The sequence below is a fragment of the Sorghum bicolor genome, chromosome 6 (assembly GCF_000003195.3).
Source record: "Sorghum bicolor cultivar BTx623 chromosome 6, Sorghum_bicolor_NCBIv3, whole genome shotgun sequence".
Lineage (NCBI taxonomy): Eukaryota > Viridiplantae > Streptophyta > Magnoliopsida > Poales > Poaceae > Sorghum > Sorghum bicolor.
Window position 1 is genome coordinate 3,354,633 of NC_012875.2, and position 20,348 is coordinate 3,374,980.

Consider the following 20,348-nt stretch of genomic DNA (forward strand, 5'->3'; position numbering starts at 1 on the left):
AAAATAGAAAGTTCCCAATCTCCACCTTCCTTCTCGAGCCCGCTGATTTCCTGCCTCCCTTCTCCGATCGGCATCAAGCCCGCTGCCTCTGGTCTCCGTCCCTGCGTTCCACTCCACGCTCGTCTGCGCATTCACCGCCGACTCCCGAGGTCGCCGCGAGCCTGCGCGCACCCCGTCGCGGCTGACTCCTGAGCCCGCCGCGAGCCCGCGCGCACCCCGGTGGACGTGACCCGCGGCCGGTGGACGCGCCCCGCGCCCCCCGCCCGCAGCGACGGTGCCCGCGGCGCGCACCGCGCCCCCCGGTGGACGCGCCATGCGGCCGGTGGACCTCTACACATTCACCGCCGACTCCCGAGGCCGCCGCGAGCCCGCGCGCACCCCGTCGCGGCAGACTCTCGAGCCCGCCGCGAGCCCGCGCGCACCCCGGTGCACCCCGGTGGACGCGCCCCCGCCCGTAGCGAGCCCCGCGCCCCCCGGTGGACGCGCCCTGCGGCCGGTGGATACGCCTCCGCGCGCTTGAGCTTTTGTCTTCTAGATCCGGACGCGGGCGTCCTCTGCCTCCCTGCGCACTCGCCGCCGTCTCCGGTTCCACCGGGCACTCGCCGCGTCTCCATTCGCGAGCTGGCGTCTCCATTCGCTTGCTGCAGTCCAGTCCAACGGACGAACCACCGTCCAACTGTGGCACCGCACCGGCGAAATCGGACCTCCATCCACCGAAATCGGACCTCCATTCTCCGACGACACGGAGACCGCTGCGACGACACGGAGCTCGTCGCCATCTTCTGGAAAGCAACACGAAGAGCACGCAGGCGTCCTCTGCCTTTGACGCGGGGACCGCTGCGACGGCCCGACGGCCTGCGCTCTGCGGTGCCGCCGAACCACCGTCCAACGGCCTACTTCCCACCGGCGAACTCCATTCTCTGGTGTCACGGAGAGAGCTGCGACATTACGGAGACCGCTGCGACGACACGGAGCTCGCCGCCGTCCTCTGGAAAGCAACACGAAGAGCACGCAGCCGTCTGTTGACGGTCCTTAAGTATCAAATTTAATTATCAAATAAACAAAGAAAAGGATCCAAATGAAATCAACATCTAGACTTAGGGTTTTATCTGACAGAATTCCACGAGTTTTGGTGTTTGTCTATTTCTGCAGGGGGTTATGAGGAAATACGGAATAAAGGCCCACACGTCGGGATTACATAGAGGTATCAACGTGTCGCGCAATTATCTTACATCTAGAAGACTCCAGAAGCCACGAGAAGGAAGCGGAGGCCGAACGGGGCTAGGCACTGGGCGCCTGCCCAGTTGACCTGGGCGCCCGCCCCCTCCTGGAGTTGGATCAGGACTCTCTTTCGGGAAAGATCTCCACCGACATAAAGGATCAAGGATAACCGTTCAATCAATGTCGGTTTGATCCAACGGCCTATATTCACTTGAAGGGACTATAAAACCAGACCCCCTGGCCCTGGAGGAGAGAGCCTCTCAACCCTAATTCATTATTCTCAAGGGAGAAGAAGCCTCTGATCAAGCCTAGAGCCACCACATCAATTAGACATCTAGATTAGCATAGCTACATAGAATTAGAACTAGAAGGAGTCAATCTTCGATTGGTTTCCGGATCTGTCAGGAGGATTCTTGGTAATTCTCTAATTGTTCTTCTAATTGTTCTTCTAATCATCCTTGTTCTTCAATATTATGAATATGACTTTATTCTACTTCAATATATTGCTTATGACTTTGCTCTACTTGTTTATATTCAAGATTATATTGTTCTTAGTTTATCATAGTTATATACTTGGCTTAGTTAGATTGGATCTATATACATGTTTAGGATCGTATAGCGTTTATCCATTGGATCCATGGGTAAATGATAGATATTGTGTAGGCGTGGTGCTTATACCGTATTTATCTGCGATTGTACCCAATATGCCAGATCGTGGGGTAGTTCGTGATAGTGACAGCTTCATTGATTCTTATATAGTCCCCCTCTCGTGTATTGGGCTGGCAGAGCAACATTATTACAGGGGAGTGATTGCTATGTTTCTCATCTACCTTGCTAATATCACTATGCATGGGCGTAGTCTTTTCTCACAATGATTGCTAAGTATGCTTGCACTAACTATGATAATGCTAGACTATATAGTTGAGAATAACTTAGGAAATATTCTTGTAGTTCGTTCTAATTCCATGCTAATGACTTTCTAGAATATCTAATTGAGGTGCTTATCATATTTATTATGTGGCTAAGTTATGCTGATCAGATTAATTATCTTTGTCACTATTCATTACTTTATATATCCTTTATGTGACACTTATCCCTGTATGAAAGAGTTAGATAAATGTTCTCAATTATACATGCAATGATAGATACTCAATCTCATGTTCTATTCTATAATCAATATTGATGGTTGCTAATCTCTTCCTAGTGGTAAAAATATAAATAACGATACCTGGAATACTTCCCGGTTAAAATGCTACATCGGTATTAATCTGTGCGCTTGCAGATCCCATTCATTATATATTTAGAAGAGCAATTGTATATTTCAATACCGTGTCTCTCATGTCATGCTGGGGATGACAACTTGGCTTAAGTGGTGTGAGGGATAGGTTTGGCATTTTTTTGGCACCGTTATCAGAATTAGAAAACTGTCTACTTTTGGTAGTGATGTTAAGAATACCCAACAAGCATTTTTGGCGCCGTTGCCGGGGAAGGTTGATTACTAATCAGGAATGGATATAGATTTTGAGTTATCATTCGCATCACTAATATGATTGAGCTTATCTATTCTCTCATACAGTTTTACCCCGATATTTTTCTATTTTATCTTATGCAGTGGAATGTATGAATAGAAGACATCTTGCAGGAAATTTTGTTGACAAGCCCGAAGCGTTATTCAGAAAGACAAGAGCCAAGCTCAAGAAGAGATCATCAACACTTCAACAAGAAGCTTCATCCAATCTAGAAGATCACCGGAAGTTGTCTTCAGAGTTTGAAGCCATGGCGAACAAATCGATCCCGGAGTTCTCAGCTCCCACTACGGACAACATCCGCACTGGACCTGCTGCAGAGATCGATGGCAGCTTTGAGCTCAAGCCTGGACTTATCAACATGGTGCAATCCAACCAGTTCTGTGGGAAGGCACACGAAGATGCTAGTGCTCATCTCCAACACTTCCTGGAGATATGCAACACATTCACCATATCAGGAGTTTCCAAAGATGCTATACTACTTTGCCTCTTCCCATTCTCACTGTTAGGGAGAGCGAAGCAGTGGTTCTACGCTACAAAGGAGAAGAATACTACGTGGGCACTCTGCTCAACAAACTTCCTGGCTAAGTTCTTTCCCATGGGCAAGACCAATGCTCTCCGTGGGAAAATTACAAGTTTTCAGCATCAAAATGATGAATCTGTTCCAGAAGCATGGGAGCGCTTTCAAGACTACATCCTAGAATGCCCCATCATGGAATGGAGAGTTGGCTATTGATGCAGACGTTCTATCATGGGCTCGGCAACAGTGCCCGAGGGACCATGGATGCTGCAGCTGGAGGAGCATTCTTATCACTTACTATACCACAAGCCACAGCTCTTGTGGAGAAGATGGCGTCCAACCAAAGTTGGAATGAAGAAAGGACCCAGACACGGAAGAAAGGTGGAGGTATGCATCAGCTCAAGGAGGTAGACATGCTGTCTGCAAAGCTAGACCTGCTCATGAAGAAGCTCGATGATAGAGCTGGAGATAAGAAGGAAGTGATGCACATCTATGACTCTCACATGACTTGTGAGGAGTGTGGAGATACTGGACACTCAGGCAATCACTGCCCTGAGATGCTTGAGGATGTGAACTATATCAACAACAACAACAACAACAACTATTACAACTGTCCTCAACAAAATCAAGGTTGGAATCAACAGAGGCCTAACTACTCAGAGAGGCGATCCAGGACGCCCCGTCATCCCGATCTCCATCGGCATGGTGGACTTCCTAGAAGCACTCTGTGACTTTGGCTCCAGCGTCAACATTATGCCTAGGGTACTCTATGAAAAATTCTTTACATATCCTTTATTAGAAACAACCATGTGTTTGCAGTTTGCAGATCAGGCATTAAGTTTTCCAAAAGGAATACTGAAGAACCATTGTGTCCGAGTTGGTACCTTATACGCCCCAGCAGACTTCGTGGTGATAGAGACCGGTAATGATGAGAGGGCACCCATCATCTTAGGAAGGCCATTCTTGAACACCTCGGGAGCTGTCATCTACGCCAGTGCTGCCAAGATCAGTTTCTACATCAAAGGGAGAAAGGAGACATTTTTCTTCAAGAATAAGACTACACAAATTCCAGATCAATCCAGACATGAATCAAGGAAGAGGACCAACAAGAGGAACAGGAACAAGCAAGTGTCGACCGAGTCAGCTAAGATGGTCACTGCAGTTCATGGAGGTCAAGATCATCAACTTAAGTCACCGTTTCTAACCAAGAAGGACGACCTAGGAATGCCAAGTGTTGACGGTCCTTAAGTATCAAATTTAATTATTAAATAAACAAAGAAAAGGATCCAAATGAAATCAACATCTAGACTTAGGGTTTTATCTGTTAGAATTCCACGAGTTTTGGTGTTTGTCTATTTCTGCAGGGGGTTATCAGGAAATATGAAAGAAAGGCCCACACGTCGGGATTACATAGAGATATTAACGTGCCGCGCAATTATCTTACATCTAGAAGACTCTAGAAGCCACGAGACCGAAGCGGAGACGAAACGGGGCCAGAGGCAGGGCGCCCGCCCTGTTCCCCTAGGCGCCCGCCCCCTCCTGAGTCCAATAGGACTCTGCTTCGTGGGAGATTTCCACCGACCTAAAGGATGAATCTAAACCATACAATCAATGTCGGTTTGATCCAACGACCCATATTCACTTGAAGGGACTATAAAACCAGACCCCCTAGCCCCTGGAGGAGAGAGCCTCTCAACCCTAATTCATTATTCCTCAAGGGAGAAGAAGCCTCTGATCAAGATTAGAGCCACCACATCAATTAGACATCTAGATTAGCATAGCTACATAGGATTAGAACTAGAAGGAGTCAATCTTCGATTGGTTTCCGGATCTGTCAAGAGGATTCTTGGTAATTCTCTAATTGTGCTTCTAATTGCTTTCTAATTATCTTTGTTCTTCAATATTATGAATATGACTTTGTTCTACTTCAATATATTGCTTATGACTTTGCTCTACTTGTTTATATTCAAGATTATATTGTTCTTAGTTTATCATAGTTATGTACTTGGCTTAGTTAGATTGGATTTATATACATGCTTAGGATCGTATAACGTTTATCCATCGGATCCATGGGTAAATGATAGATATTGTGTAGGCGTGGTGCTTATACCGTATTTATCTGCGATTGTACCCAATATGCCAGATCGTGGGGTAGTTCGTGATAGTGACAGCTTCATTGATTTTTATATAGTCCCCCTCTCGTGTATTGGGCTGGCAGAGCAATATTATTACAGGGGAGTGATTGCTATGTTTCTCATTTACCTTGCTAATATCACTATGCATGGGCGTAGTCTTGTCTCACAATGATTGCTAAGTATGCTTGCACTAACTTTGATAATGCTAGACTATATAGTTGAGAATAACTTAGGGAATATTCTTGTAGTTCGTTCTAATACCATGCTAATGACTTTCTAGAGTATCTAATTGAGGTGCTTATCATATTTATATGTGGCTGATCAGATCAATTATCTTTGTCACTATTCATTATTTCATATATCCTTTATGTGACACTTATCTCTGTATGAAAGAGTTAGATAAATGTTCTCAATTATACATGCAATGATAGATACTCAATCTCATATTCTATTCTGTAATCAATAGTGATGATTGCTAATCCCTTCCCAGTGGTAAAAATATAAATAACGATACCTAGAATACTTCCCGGTTAAAATGCTGCATCGGTATTAATTTGTGCGCTTGCAGATCCCATTCATTATTTATTTAGAAGAGCAATTGCATATTTCAATACCGCGTCTCTCATGTCATGCTGGGGATGACAACTTGGCTTAAGTGGTGTGAGGAATAGGTTTGGCATTTTTGGCACCGTTACTAGATTTAGAGAACTTAGTCTACTTTTAGTAATGATGTTAAGAATACCCAACACCAAGCATCTATTGCTCCATAAATGGATACAACTTCTACAAGACGACTTGCGACACAGGATCAGACGTCAACATAATGGCCGCAGTCACCTATGGACTCTTGTTCGGAACCATGCCTTTAAAACTAACATACATTCAGCTCCAGATGGCAGATCAGACATTTCGAGAGATTAAAGGTACAGTAACTAATGTCCCAGTCAAAATAGACGATCACTTTGTCTACACAGACTTGTTATTGACATGGGAGAAGATGAGTACGATCCACCCATCATCCTTGGAAGACCGTTCCTCAGCACCGTTAAAGCAATTATCTATATTGGAACTGGAGAAGTCCATATGCACTTCCCCTCAGAGAAGGTACGCCGTTATTTTACTGACCCTAATTATATCGTTGAAGAATCTAAGAAGGTCAGAAAACGACGCAACCGCAACCAGAGGAGGCAAATCATTAAGGACGGATGGGCAGACTATGAAGGAGAAGTTGTAAGGTGAGAAGACATAGAGTTTAAACAGAATTATCCAGAGGAGACCGTAGCACCGAGTCAGGTATGGAGAGAGAAGATAACTATTCACGAAGAAGAGGCGCTGCCAGAAGTACCGACTACGCCACCCAACGAATCCCAGGACAACTAGAGAAAACGGAGAGTCCCGTTCGGAGGACTTAAAAACACCGAACGCCTTGCCAAGAGGTAAACTTGGTAGTTATCCTTTCCCTTTCAATTATTTTAAAATAGTTTACTTAGTTAATCATATTCATACTATCCTAAAAAGAAAATAAAAAAATGTTAAAAACAGCAAGCCCCATGTGAGTATACGAGTGGCATAAAACCCATAAGTACATTCACTGTGGTGGCATAAAAATAAAATAAATATTTTTTTTCTGCTTTATAAAATGAAAATATAAAAATAGAGAGTAATATTTATTCAGGAGTCTCAACATGATGAAGGCTAGATATTTATGCTAACACTTAATCAGTTCCACAAAACTTTGTTGTCTATTTGAGCTCCACAGAATTTAAGAATCAAGAAGACTAGTAGACGGAGGACATTCTAATCGTTGTCAAGATACTGCCGACTTTCAAATACACCTCTGCCATCTCCTAGCTACATCAAAAGAAATTATGTCAAAATTCAGTTTGGGGAGAGCACCCCCATTTATCCCGATAAGTATTTCTATCTATCTTTATACTTATACTATATTAAAATATAAATATACATAACTATGAAAAACCAAATAAAGATTTTATGCTTATATATATATATATCTTTTGCTTAGTGTGTTTAATAAATAAATAAAGTGACTATGCTAATCTGAATCTTAATAATAAAACTCTAGCATGGATATGATGAATAGTTGCTCTACCTAATTTCTAATTTTAAGTTCTCTCTCAAGTTTAGACATAACTGTTATGATTTAAAGCTTGCTCTAAATCTGAACTTGTGGGAAGAAAACTTGATCTGAAGTCTAAGTTGTTAACGGATATGATATGGGAAGGCTGAGCTGCTGTTTATTTGTTCCTAGAGATGCTAGAATTCTGGAGAATTTTATCTTTGAAAATCTTTAAAATATTACATGATGAGTTCCTGTATGATGAGAGTTTATATTCCTACCACAGCCATATATACATGCTTGCTAGACTTTGAGCTACACATTTACTTTTTACTGCTTATGAGCATTGAGCGTGGTCAAGCTGTGTAGACCCTTAGGAGCTTGTCATGTGGTTAAATCAAGATTCACTTGCACATTCGCTCACATATGCTACTTCTACTCCAGAAGTACCATCCACATATATCCATTCATTCCCATCTCCAGAACCACCCAAAAATATTCTACTCCTAATCCGGGAGAGAATAGCCAAAAACATTTCTGTTTTTCCCTTGTGAAATAAATGCTCAAGTTATCTTGTTACTACCACTTGCTATATTATCTCAAGAGATGAGTGCTCTAAAAAAAAGAGAAAAAGAAAAAATACGAAGAAATAAATAGGGGCAAGTGCCCGGAACCTCGAAAGAAAAGAAAAAGTGAGACGAGAGGTAAAAATAGACAAGTGTCCGATAGTAGAATTAGGGGTACAAGATACCCACCTGAGAGAAAAGAAAAAAGAAAAGAAAATATAGAGCATCTCATTCTCCTCAGAAAGTTTCAAAAGAGCAAGAAAGGTATGTATCCCCTCAAAAGAGCATAAGTAGAATTAGACTTTCACCATTGTTATCATTATCATCACCATACACCATTCATTCGCCACACATGCACATCTTGATTTGACTTATTGATTTGTTTCTTTGGATCCATGGTTTGACTATGCAATACATGTCTTGTAAGTATGTATATTTTATCTCCCACCTATGAGCTCCAGATATTAAAGCCTTATTAGAGTAGGGTGAGAGAGAAGGCTGGTAAGGATCCAGAAATACCACAAAAGAGAGATATGAGAGAATCATACAAGGAATCTCTGAGTTTTATTTAAAAATCTGTAAAAACTCCAGAGCTATAGCTGATCAAGAATAAGAGACATGACACTTGATTAGACCGTTCTATCTTTTAACTACTCAAGACAAAAGAGACAGTTACAAGTCCCATGGTGAAAGGTAAAGTAAGTAAGTTTTAAGTCTTGACAGTTTACTCTAACTCAGAGATGAGACTTTATTTAGAGCATGTGTACCGTCAATTTTTAAATGTTGCAACAACTTCTGATCTATCACTGAGTCTATCCTTGCTCAGGGACGAGCAAGAGGTAAGCTTGGGGGAGTTTGTTGACGGTCCTTAAGTATCAAATTTAATTATCAAATAAACAAAGAAAAAGATCCAAATGAAATCAACATCTAGACTTAGGGTTTTATCTGATAGAATTACACGAGTTTTGGTGTTTGTCTATTTCTGCAGGGGTTATCAGGAAATAGGGAATAAAGGCCCACACGTCGGGATTACATAGAGGTATCAACGTGTCGCGCAATTATCTTACATCTAGAAGACTCCAGAAGCCACGAGAAGGAAGCGGAGGCCGAACGGGGCCAGGCACTGGGCGCCCGCCCAGTTGACCTGGGCGCCCGCCCCCTCCTGGAGTTGGATCAGGACTCTCTTTTGGAAAAGATCTCCACCGACCTAAAGGATCAAGGATAACGGCCGTTCAATCAATGTCGGTTTGATCCAACGACCCATATTCACTTGAAGGGACTATAAAACCAGACCCCCTGGCCCCTGGAGGAGAGAGCCTCTCAACCCTAATTCATTATTCTCAAGGGAGAAGAAGCCTCTGATCAAGCCTAGAGCCACCACATCAATTAGACATCTAGATTAGCATAGCTACATAGGATTAGAACTAGAAGGAGTCAATCTTCGATTGGTTTCCGGATCTGTCAGGAGGATTCTTGGTAATTCTCTAATTGTTCTTCTAATCATCTTTGTTCTTCAATATTATGAATATGACTTTGTTCTACTTCAATATATTGCTTATGACTTTGCTCTACTTGTTTATTCAAGATTATATTGTTCTTAGTTTATCATAGTTATATACTTGGCTTAGTTAGATTGGATCTATATACATGTTTAGGATCGTATAGCGTTTATCCATTGGATCCATGGGTAAATGATAGATATTGTGTAGGCGTGGTGCTTATACCGTATTTATTTGCGATTGTACCCAATATGCTAGATCGTGGGGTAGATCGTGATAGTGACAGCTTCATTGATTCTTATATAGTCCCCCTCTCGTGTATTGGGCTGGCAGAGCAACATTATTAAAGGGGAGTGATTGCTATGTTTCTCATTTACCTTGCTAATATCACTATGCATGGGCGTAGTCTTTTCTCACAATGATTGCTAAGTATGCTTGCACTAACTATGATAATGCTAGACTATATAGTTGAGAATAACTTAGGAAATATTCTTGTAGTTCGTTCTAATTCCATGCTAATGACTTTCTAGAATATCTAATTGAGGTGCTTATCATATTTATTATGTGGCTAAGTTATGCTGATCAGATTAATTATCTTTGTCACTATTCATTACTTTATATATCCTTTATGTGACACTTATCCCTGTATGAAAGAGTTAGTTAAATGTTCTCAATTATACTTGCAATGATAGATACTCAATCTCATGTTCTATTCTATAATCAATATTGATGGTTGCTAATCCCTTCCTAGTGGTAAAAATATAAATAACGATACCTGGAATACTTCCCGGTTAGAATGCTACATCGGTATTAATCTGTGCGCTTGCAGATCCCATTCATTATTTATTTAGAAGAGCAATTGCATATTTCAATACCGCGTCTCTCATGTCATGCTGGGGATGACAACTTGGCTTAAGTGGTGTGAGGGATAGGTTTGGCATTTTTGGCACCGTTATCAGAATTAGAAAACTGTCTACTTTTGGTAGTGATGTTAAGAATACCCAACAGCATCCTCTGCCCTACCACGCGGAGACCGCTGCGACGTGCCCGCTGGCCCAAGTTAACAAGCTCCCTGTTTACAAAGTATGCAATCCCTTCTCCTATCTCCTTTCTCTCATCTCAGTACTTGTGCTTGATTTGTCCACAGAATTCTATTATTTATTTTGCTGCTTAGGTTCAGTCTTTTTTGGTCGTGCAAGGATAGCAAGTTTTATGTACAACTTAGTAGCTAAAGTATACAATAAACAGAGATTGGTAAGGATGCCAAGCTATTTTTGTGATTGGTAAGGTTGCCAAGCTCCTTTGGAAGTGTTCCAGAGAGTGGATTCATAGCCAGTACTGCAATGGAAATTTTCCCATGAATGATGGTACGGGACCTGTCAAATAATTCTGCTGCAGGTTCCTGAAACATCATCAAATACACCAAACCAATGAGCCAGATAAAGAATAGCAGTGTTTACTGGTTCTTGGCAGGCAAATAGGGCACTACTGTGAATAATTGCTGAGAGTGATTTATTCTCAAAAAAAAATAACTTGACAATATGTACAAGTCACTCAGATAGTCAGATGCCATACGAGATAGGTAAGTTATCTCACCGACAACATTCAAGGCTTAAACTTTCCTGCAGAAGCAAAGAACATGTGAAAACAAGGCCCCAGACAGTAATCGTGTGAAATAAAAGGAGTAAAACTAAACAATTCCTTTTATGGGTGCTTTTCTCTTCCATACATATGGGAAATTTAATTCTTGACAGCCTCCTGCGTTAATAAATCAGTAACGCAATAATCAAGCCCCACCCAGGTTACAATATAAATCAAAATGTATTGAATAATCAAGCCCCACCCAGTTGAAACAATGTATTGAATTAGCGCTCAAATATATTGCTTAAAGATCACACTAGGCCATGAACATTTTCGGCTATCAGTGCAAACTATCTGAATATAGGTCCCATTGATCTACGGTGATTTCTTCATCTATCAAATGGTGCCGAGAGTGCACCACAGTGGCATCAGTCATTAGTCATCTTGCCACCTGCCCATGCTATAAAGCTATCTTCTGAAAAATCCTGCAGGCAGAGGTCAAGTTTAGCAAGTATGGGGAGAAATGGAGAACTGATCATGTAACTGATGGTTCTGGAACCATACAGTTTGGCTTAGTCGAAACTCATTATTGTTGTCAAGCTCAAGGTTTGTATTATCTTTGGGCTCCAACAGCTGGCACTCATCTAAATCCTTCTTGAAGTCCTATGCTGACAGTGGGCATAAGCAGTCAGGCAAGGCTTGGCCAGTTCTATGTCAGCTGCTGAGAGCAATTCAAACTGGGAATCACCTTTCCACAACTTTAGATCTTGCAATTGTGGATTATCTCTGTCCTCTGTTTTTTCGGAGGGCGGGAGGACAACAGTCTCTTCAATGTTTATTTCACAGTTTCGGTTAACCTGCACATTAGGCAGAAAAATATATATTCCAAATTGTATTTTTGATTATCAATAAACAAGTTAGCAGTATATGTTCTATTTTCTGGTTCAAGTTACCTATCACCTACAAATGTGTGCCGCATACAAAATATAGATAATGAACACAAGAATATTCAGTTACTTGGTAAAGATTATGCTCAGGATTATGGAGAATTTCTTAGATTGTACCATCATCTTTGTCTGCAGACAATGTAGTAAAATTAGGGAGATCTGCTTCAGCAGTCTTTGATTCCAGATCATCCCACGTGGTTTGCTCTTGATCATTTTTGTCTCCAGGTTTAAACTGTTGCTGAAAAAATAATTTTGAGACAACATATTGACCATCTCTCTCATCCTCTCCAGTGCCTAGGTTTAAACTGGTGCATTAAGAAGAGCCATCTTGGACCTTTTCCCTTCCTTTTCTTCTTGCCTACTCAATTAAAAGAGTGAGTTCCTGAAATAGAGAAAAAATAGGATAAGTATTTACTAACTCTTTACCAAGTATTTAGTTAGAATTTGTAAATAAGGATAGCAACACTGTTTTTGCTACCTCAATATTTGCCTCTGCAATGTGAGCCTAGATTTTAATCTCTGTTAATTGCTCAATGATTTTTTAGATGTGTCCTATTGATCGCCATTTGGTTATATCAGTATTCGGATCTGATCTAATTACATATATGTTAATGTATTATGCCTGCTAGCTTAGACCACTGTCATAGATTAATTTCTGATTGAAACTATGTCAAATTTTTGTGTCCAGTTTGATCACAATGGATCCTATGCAAAATAATGAAGGTCGTTCACTTGTAGTATTTTTGGATATTAAGTAAATATCTATCAAATTATTTTTCAAACAGGTGACAAGACAATATCAAATTCACAAGCGCAAGTTGATGAACGTGTGCAACGTAAAAGGGAAAGAGAAAAAGCACGACATGCGTCAATGACTCAAACAGAAAGAGATGAAAAAAATAAAAAAATTAGGGAAAAGTATCATCAAAAAAAGACAGAAACTGAAATATCTGCTGGCTCAATAGGTCCACCATAAACAATTTTTAACAACCAAACATAGAATAAATATTTGTTCTCATATAGTTACTTTATCTTTAATTATTATGTAAATAGGTGTTGGGGTTGAATCTAACAAGGAAAACACAGATGCCATGAGTCTAAAAAGGGAAAGGGTAAAGGCGTGATTTATGGCGATGACTCAGGAAGAAAGAAATGAAAAAAATAGAAAGCGTCGTGAATGATATCATCAGAAAAAAATAGGTAAATCTGATTTTGCTTTTCTGAATTCAATATTGCATATCTGTATGTTCTAAAAGTATATTTTGTTCCAGTTGGATTTCAAACAACCACAGAGAACACTGATGGCTATGAGATAGTGACTGGCTACATCGAAACGACTCATACAATCCCATGCAGATTGATAAAGATAACACATGTACCATTTTGATTTTTTTTTTCATATTACTAATTATTTTTTCTTGTGTTTTTTTAATGTGGAGGCCAAAGTTAAAATCATGTTATTATATATATGTAGATGAATACTCTGATACATGTATAAATCAAAGTGGCATGATTGACATGACTGATGCATCACTTGATATAACCCCAGGTATATTGTTTTCTTTTTATTAATGTTATCTATTTGAGAAGAAAAAGTGTAGTTGGAATTGTGGTTCATGACAATGTAATAAGGAATCAATGTTATTCCGGGTCCGTCTTTATTTTATTTGAGACAATATTTTTTTATTATATAGGTGTTATAAATGCATCCAGTTCCATCGATAATTTAGTCAAGTGTCCAAAAAAGCGTATGCGTGAGCTACATAGAGCACGAAGGGCTGCAATGTCTCCTGAACAAAAGGCGTTATTAAATAAGAGATGACGTGACTTGTACGCACAGAAAAATGCTGAAAGAAAACTGCAAATGACTCCACAAGAAAAGAAAGTGAAACAGAAAGAGAGCAAGAAATACTATAATAGGATGGTGAGGGAAAACCGAGCCAACAATTTGCATCCGGACTCAATTGCCATAGAGAGCCCTCACTTCAACCCTCAAATTATTTTTCCTGCTTCACCTCAATCGCCTGAAGCATCTTTAGATGATATGGAAATACCTGAATTCGGCGGCACGCCCGTCCACATTGCACCAACTGTAGTTCAAAATCCAGAAGTCCAGACCCCTGAATTGGTTGCGGCACAGACCATACATAGACATCGAGTGACCACTGGCGAGAGAAATGCCGTTCTGTCCCGTCGCAATCGGGTTTTTGAAGCAAACATTGGAAGAAGCGCTAGAGGTTCTACAGATGGAAAATGCAACGATTCGAACGGACTGACTCAACCGAGTGTTGTTTACAACGGTAATGAACCTTCCTCACCATATATTAGGAAGATTTTTTTATCTTCACTAACATATTACAAAAACTCATACTTTCTCTTACTACAGATGGTGTCACCCAACAAACTCCAATTCAAGCACCTAATAATTGTATAGGCACACAAACACAACCGTCTGTAGCTGACGGTACCTCTTCAATGCCTCCATATAGTGCACAAGATCATACATCAGACTCTATGGTCGAGGATGGTATTTTCTTTATTACATTTTATCTCTTTCTGGTGTTTATATGCCATAATATTTCTTTCAACATATATGTGGCCATGTTAAACAGACTATGACGAAGATGTCATATTTGAGGAGGACGAGGAAGAGGATGAGGCATACTTTTTCGCCGATCAAGGTACATTGCGTAACAGTAAAAAGTTTAATTCATAAATTTTCTTTCAACACGTAACAAGTGAACTTTTTCTTAGAAGACAAGGAGGAGGGAACCGATGTCGAGCACAATATTGACACAGATGAGCAAGAGGATCATGAGCCTGATGTCCCAGATCCATATGACCGGGTCTATGCTAATGTCCCATCAGAGTCGCACATGTTACCCTTGGTGCCGAACTGCAAGCACTGTAATGCAAAGAAATTCGATGGCGAACCCCCCGGATTCTGTTGTAAGGGTGGAAAGATTCATCTTTCAAGTCCCGAGACACCACCAGAGCTCATGAGGTTGTGGTCAAGCTCAGATGCTGATGCTAGGCACTTTCGTGCAAACATCAGATACTTCAACGGCCACTTCTCTTTCACGTCTTTGTACTGCCACCTAGATCGTATCACCACTAACATGCGAATCTGTGGTGTCTACACATTTCGTGCCCATGGTCAGATTTACCATAACATACGATCATTTGGTAAAGAGGAGGGTGTCGAAAAGAGACACCTCGAACTTTATTTTTATGATGACGACCCGTCCCTCGAGCATCGCATGAGCAAGTGTCGTGAGCAATGCGCTCAAAAAGACAGAGAAGTTATACAACAATTGGTAGGGATCCTTGAAGGGAATCCCTACTCTCAGCAACTAAGGAGTATGGGTAATGTTGAAAACCTCGAGGATTATCGAGTTGAGCTGAACCTTGACCAACGCCTTGATCAAAGAACATATAATGTACCGTTGACATCAGAGGTGGCCGCCGTATGGGTTGAGGGTAGTGAGCGTCACAGCCAATTCGAGCATAGTGTTCTCCTCCAAGGAAAGGATCGGTCTATACATGGCATCAGCTCATATAATGCATGCTACGACTCACTATCATACCCGTTGTTCTTTCAAAAGGGTGAGCTCGGGTGGCACAATTGCATTCCAAAAGTGGGTGTTACTATGGCTCAAGTTGATCGAGCTCGAGCAACCCGTCAAAGGTGTGCTAAGAATGGTGACGATGATGGAGGTAACATGATCTTTTTTCAATAATGCAAAGTAAACTCTTTCTGCCAACTCATGATACTAATTCAAACAATGTCTCTCTGTAGAACCTATTTCAAATACATGTGTCTCAGTGCATGACTACTATTGCTACAAGTTTCAGATGCGGCCAGGGATATTTAATCCAATACTCTATGGCCGACGCCTTTTCCAGCAGTTTGCTGTCGACACCTACATCAAGATTGAGAGCTCACATTTAGACTACATGAGGAACGATCAGGATACATTGAGGGCTGACCTATACCAAGGCCTCGTGGATAGCATGAATTCGGGTGAAGGGTCTGCTGAGAATGTTGGACGGCGTACTGTGTTGTCTTCGTCATTCATCGGAGGACCCCGTGACATGAGGCGTCGATACATGGATGCAATGGCTCTGGTTCGAAAGTATGGTAAACCTGATATCTTCCTCACAATGACATGCAACCCTAATTGGGATGAGATCAAGAATGAACTTTACCCAGGCCAGACACCACAGGACCGCCCAGATCTCGTCACACGGGTGTTCAGAGCAAAGTTGGATGCAATGCGAAAAATGTTGATGGAGATAGACATACTTGGTAAGGTGAAGGCCTATGCATATGTAGTAGAGTTCCAAAAGAGGGGATTGCCGCATGCACACTTCTTGCTAATAATGGAACAAAAGTACAAGCTCACATGTCCCGAGCAATATGACATGATCATTAGTGCAGAACTACCAAACAAGAAAAAGTACCCTGAGCTATACAAGATGGTTACGAAGCATATGATGCATGGTCCTTGCGGGATGCTTAATCCATCCCGTCCGTGCACGGCAGGCCGTGGGTCATGCAAGAACCGTTACCCACGCCCATTCTGTGAGGCAACATCATAGGGAAAGGATTCATACCCCATCTATCGGCGACGCAATGATGGTCGGATGCTAAAGGTTCGAGGCCATTACCTGGACAATCAATGGGTCGTGCCTTACAATCCTTGCTTGCTTCGTACCTTCAACTGCCATATAAATGTTGAGGCTTGTGGGAGCATTAAATCAGTAAAGTATCTATTCAGGTATATATACAAGGGACATGATAGGGCATCAGTTGTGATGAGGGAGACCGACAAAGAGGACGGGAAAGGAAACATTGATGAGATCAAACAGTATAGAGACGCCCATTGGGTGACGCCTCCAGAAGCGCTATGGAGGATATATGGCTTTGACTTGAGCAAGAACCATCCGCTAGTACAGCAGCTGCAGCTTCATCTACCTAACATGCACATGGTGGCATTTCATAAACGGGACAAGGTCGAAAAGATCATTAATAGACCAGGTGTAGAAGAGTCAATGCTGACAGCATACTTTGATGCAAACAGGCATGATGAGGAAGCTCGTAAAATCTTATATCGGGACTTCCCAGAGTATTTTACCTGGCAGTCTGATGGTAAATTCTGGCAGAAAAGGAAAAACTCTGTTTTCCAAACTGGTACAGTCATCTCGGCTCATCCTGCCGAGGGTGAACGCTACTTTCTTCGTGTTCTCTTGAACAATGTTGCTGGTGCTACCTCATATGAACACCTCAGGACAGTTGATGGAGTGCTACTACCTTCATTTCGTGAAGCTGCAGAAAGGAGGGGTCTAATCGAAGAGGATAATACCCTAGATGAATGTCTAACGGAAGCTACTTTGTTCGAGATGCCTACCTCTCTACGAAGGCTATTTGCAACAATATTGGTATTCTGCGAACCGCATGATGTGATGGGGTTGTGGATAAAACACTACAATGCAATGTCAGAGGACTATAGCCGCAATAATCCATCCTCGGATCTCGTACAACAGATGGTTTTGATAGACATTAGAAACATGTTGCAGTCTATGGGTAAGGATATAAGGTCATTTCCTCTTCCAGATATTGATTACTCATATGATGATGCCAGCCAAATACCTCGTGAGATATTTGAGGAAGCTAGCGTTGAGCAGAATCCTGAAGATGTGCTATTGTGTGACTCACTCAACGCCGAGCAAAAGTCTGCCTACAATGAGATAATGGCAGCTGTCTATAGCAAACAAGGCGGGCTATTCTTTGTGGATGGACCTGGTGGGACGGGAAAGACATTTTTGTATAGGGCACTTCTCGCAAAACTACGTAGCCAGGATAAGCTTGCCGTTGCCACAGCTACATCTAGAGTCGCAGCGGCCATAATGCCAAGCGGGAGGACGGCTCACTCACGTTTCAAGATACCCCTAACTCTTCAAGAGGGCGGTTGCTGTAGCTTCACGAAACAGAGTGGTACTGCCAAGTTGTTGCAGCAAGCAGCTCTCATAATTTGGGACGAGGCATCTATGACAAAGAGGCAAAATGTGGAAGCACTAGACAACAGCCTACGTGATATAATGGGTCGGTCACACCTACCCTTTGGTGGGAAGACTGTTGTCCTTGGTGGGGATTTCAGACAAGTCCTCCCTGTTGTGCGGAAAGGATCTAGGGCTCAAATAGTTGGTGCTTCTCTACGAAGGTCATATCTTTGGGAATCCATGCGCCACCTAAAGCTTGTTCACAACATGAGGGCTCAAAGTGATCCGTGGTTTGTAGATTATTTGTTGCGCATTGGTGGTGGAACGGAAGAGGTTAACGGAGATGACAACGTTCGTATTCCAGATGAGATCTGTATCCCGTACTCTGGTGATGCTGAGAAAGATCTTCATAGTTTGATTGACATCATATTTCCAAATCTGAATGCAAACATGGCAGACAAAGACTACATCACCACCAGAGCGATTTTATCTACACGTAATGATTGGGTGGACATGATTAATATGAAAATAATTGATATGTTCCAAGGTGGTGAGACGATGTATCACAGTTTTGACACCGCGGTAGATGATCCACATAACTACTATCCATCGGAGTTCCTTAATAGCCTGACCCCCAACGGGCTGCCACCACATGTCTTGAAGTTGAAGCTCGGGTGTCCTGTCATATTGCTTAGGAATATTGACCCCGCCAATGGGCTATGCAACGGTACAAGGTTGGTGGTGCGGGGGTTCCGAAGAAATACAATCGATGCTGAAATCGTTGTGGGGCAGCATGCTGGGAAACGGGTATTTCTTCCTCGAATACCGCTATACCCATCTGATGATGAGATGTTCCCTTTCCAGTTTAAGAGGAAGCAGTTTCCTATCAGACTAAGCTTTGCCATGACGGTCAACAAGTCACAGGGTCAAACTATCCCAAACGTGGATGTGTACCTACCCGCACCAGTCTTCTCTCACGGCCAGTTGTACGTTGCGATGTCCAGAGCCACATCAAGAACGAATATTAAGATCCTTGCCCTACCACCTGATGCGGAGGCACAAGAGGAGGATGCCAAAAAGATGGAGAAGAAAAATACTAAAAAGAATTCTGTGGGGAAAAAACCTAAGACTGCGTTAAATAAAAAAGAAAAGGATAAGAAGACCCCAGCAACGGATGGAACTTTCACGAAAAATATTGTTTTTAAAGAGGTCCTAACGCCATAGACGAGGTAACATAACTTTAATGACTGATAATTGTAATTATTTAATTTAATTTTTTTGGCAAAATAATATCTCACTATCTCCATATTTGTTGTTGTTTCTAGGTATTTTCAATTGGCTGTGGAGCCCATCGGCCATTCAATCGGTCATTCATTCGAGGACACTGAGGCCCATCAAGTGGAGGTGGAGCCCATCAGGCATTCTGTATTTTTTTTTTAAGTAAGCCAGTCGGAAGTCTCACCACATTCTGTATTTTTTTTGGTCGATAGGTATTTTTAATCGGCAGAAAAAAATCTTGGATATTTTTTTTCGTGTGCCAATAATTCCACAAATAGTTCCGCCCCATCTTCGTTCCATCGTGTCACACATTCGAGGTGCTTCAAAACGACAAAACGCCTGTTCGATAAGCTGGTGCTAGGGTCGCGGTGGTTGATGCGTCTATTGTATTCTTTTGAATGTTAGAATGAAGGTTTTTTAGTAATTTTTTAATTTAGGGGATGACTTTCTGTTGCTGTTGGTCATATTGTGAGCCTATAACGTCGTGCTTGTTTCTTTAAGTCAAATGTAACTTTATAGTTGGTATTTAAGTTTTATTATAATATTATTATCTTATTGTGTGATCTGTGAATTTTAAATAAAAAATGTTAGTTATCTCGTAGCAACGCACGGGCACGCTACCTAGTATTATATAATGCAGGAAATACCGACTTTAGCAGACGTGGCATTACACACACATCGTCCCAAAAACGTACCTGTTCATGCATGGCTATTTGATTAAACCCTGTATGGCTAAGGGCACTCCCAATGCAAGACTCTATTATGGAGTCCAAAACAATTAATTACATATTATTTATGGTATTTTGCTGATGTGCACAATGCAGACTCTATCATGGAGTCTAAAATCATTTATTACCTCGAACAATGTGGACTTGGAGTCTAAATAAGACTTGGAGTCTTATTTTTTCTACCTCTTTCTTCAATAAATATGGTGCCACATCAGCAAAATACCATAAATAATATATAATTAATTGTCTTGGACTCCATAATAGAGT

At 41.6% G+C, this 20,348-nt stretch overlaps 1 protein-coding gene and 1 long non-coding RNA gene across 2 annotated transcripts; both read left to right on the forward strand.

Moving 5' to 3' along the window:
• LOC110436092 lies at nucleotides 13,383-13,719 on the forward strand. Its single transcript, XR_002453761.1, has 2 exons — nucleotides 13,383-13,447; nucleotides 13,547-13,719. It is a non-coding gene; the product is annotated as an uncharacterized LOC110436092 (long non-coding RNA).
• LOC8067453 (ATP-dependent DNA helicase pfh1) lies at nucleotides 16,891-19,299 on the forward strand. The gene has a single exon (XM_002446061.1). It carries the CDS (start codon nucleotides 16,891-16,893, stop codon nucleotides 19,297-19,299), a length of 2,409 nt encoding a protein of 802 aa, XP_002446106.1.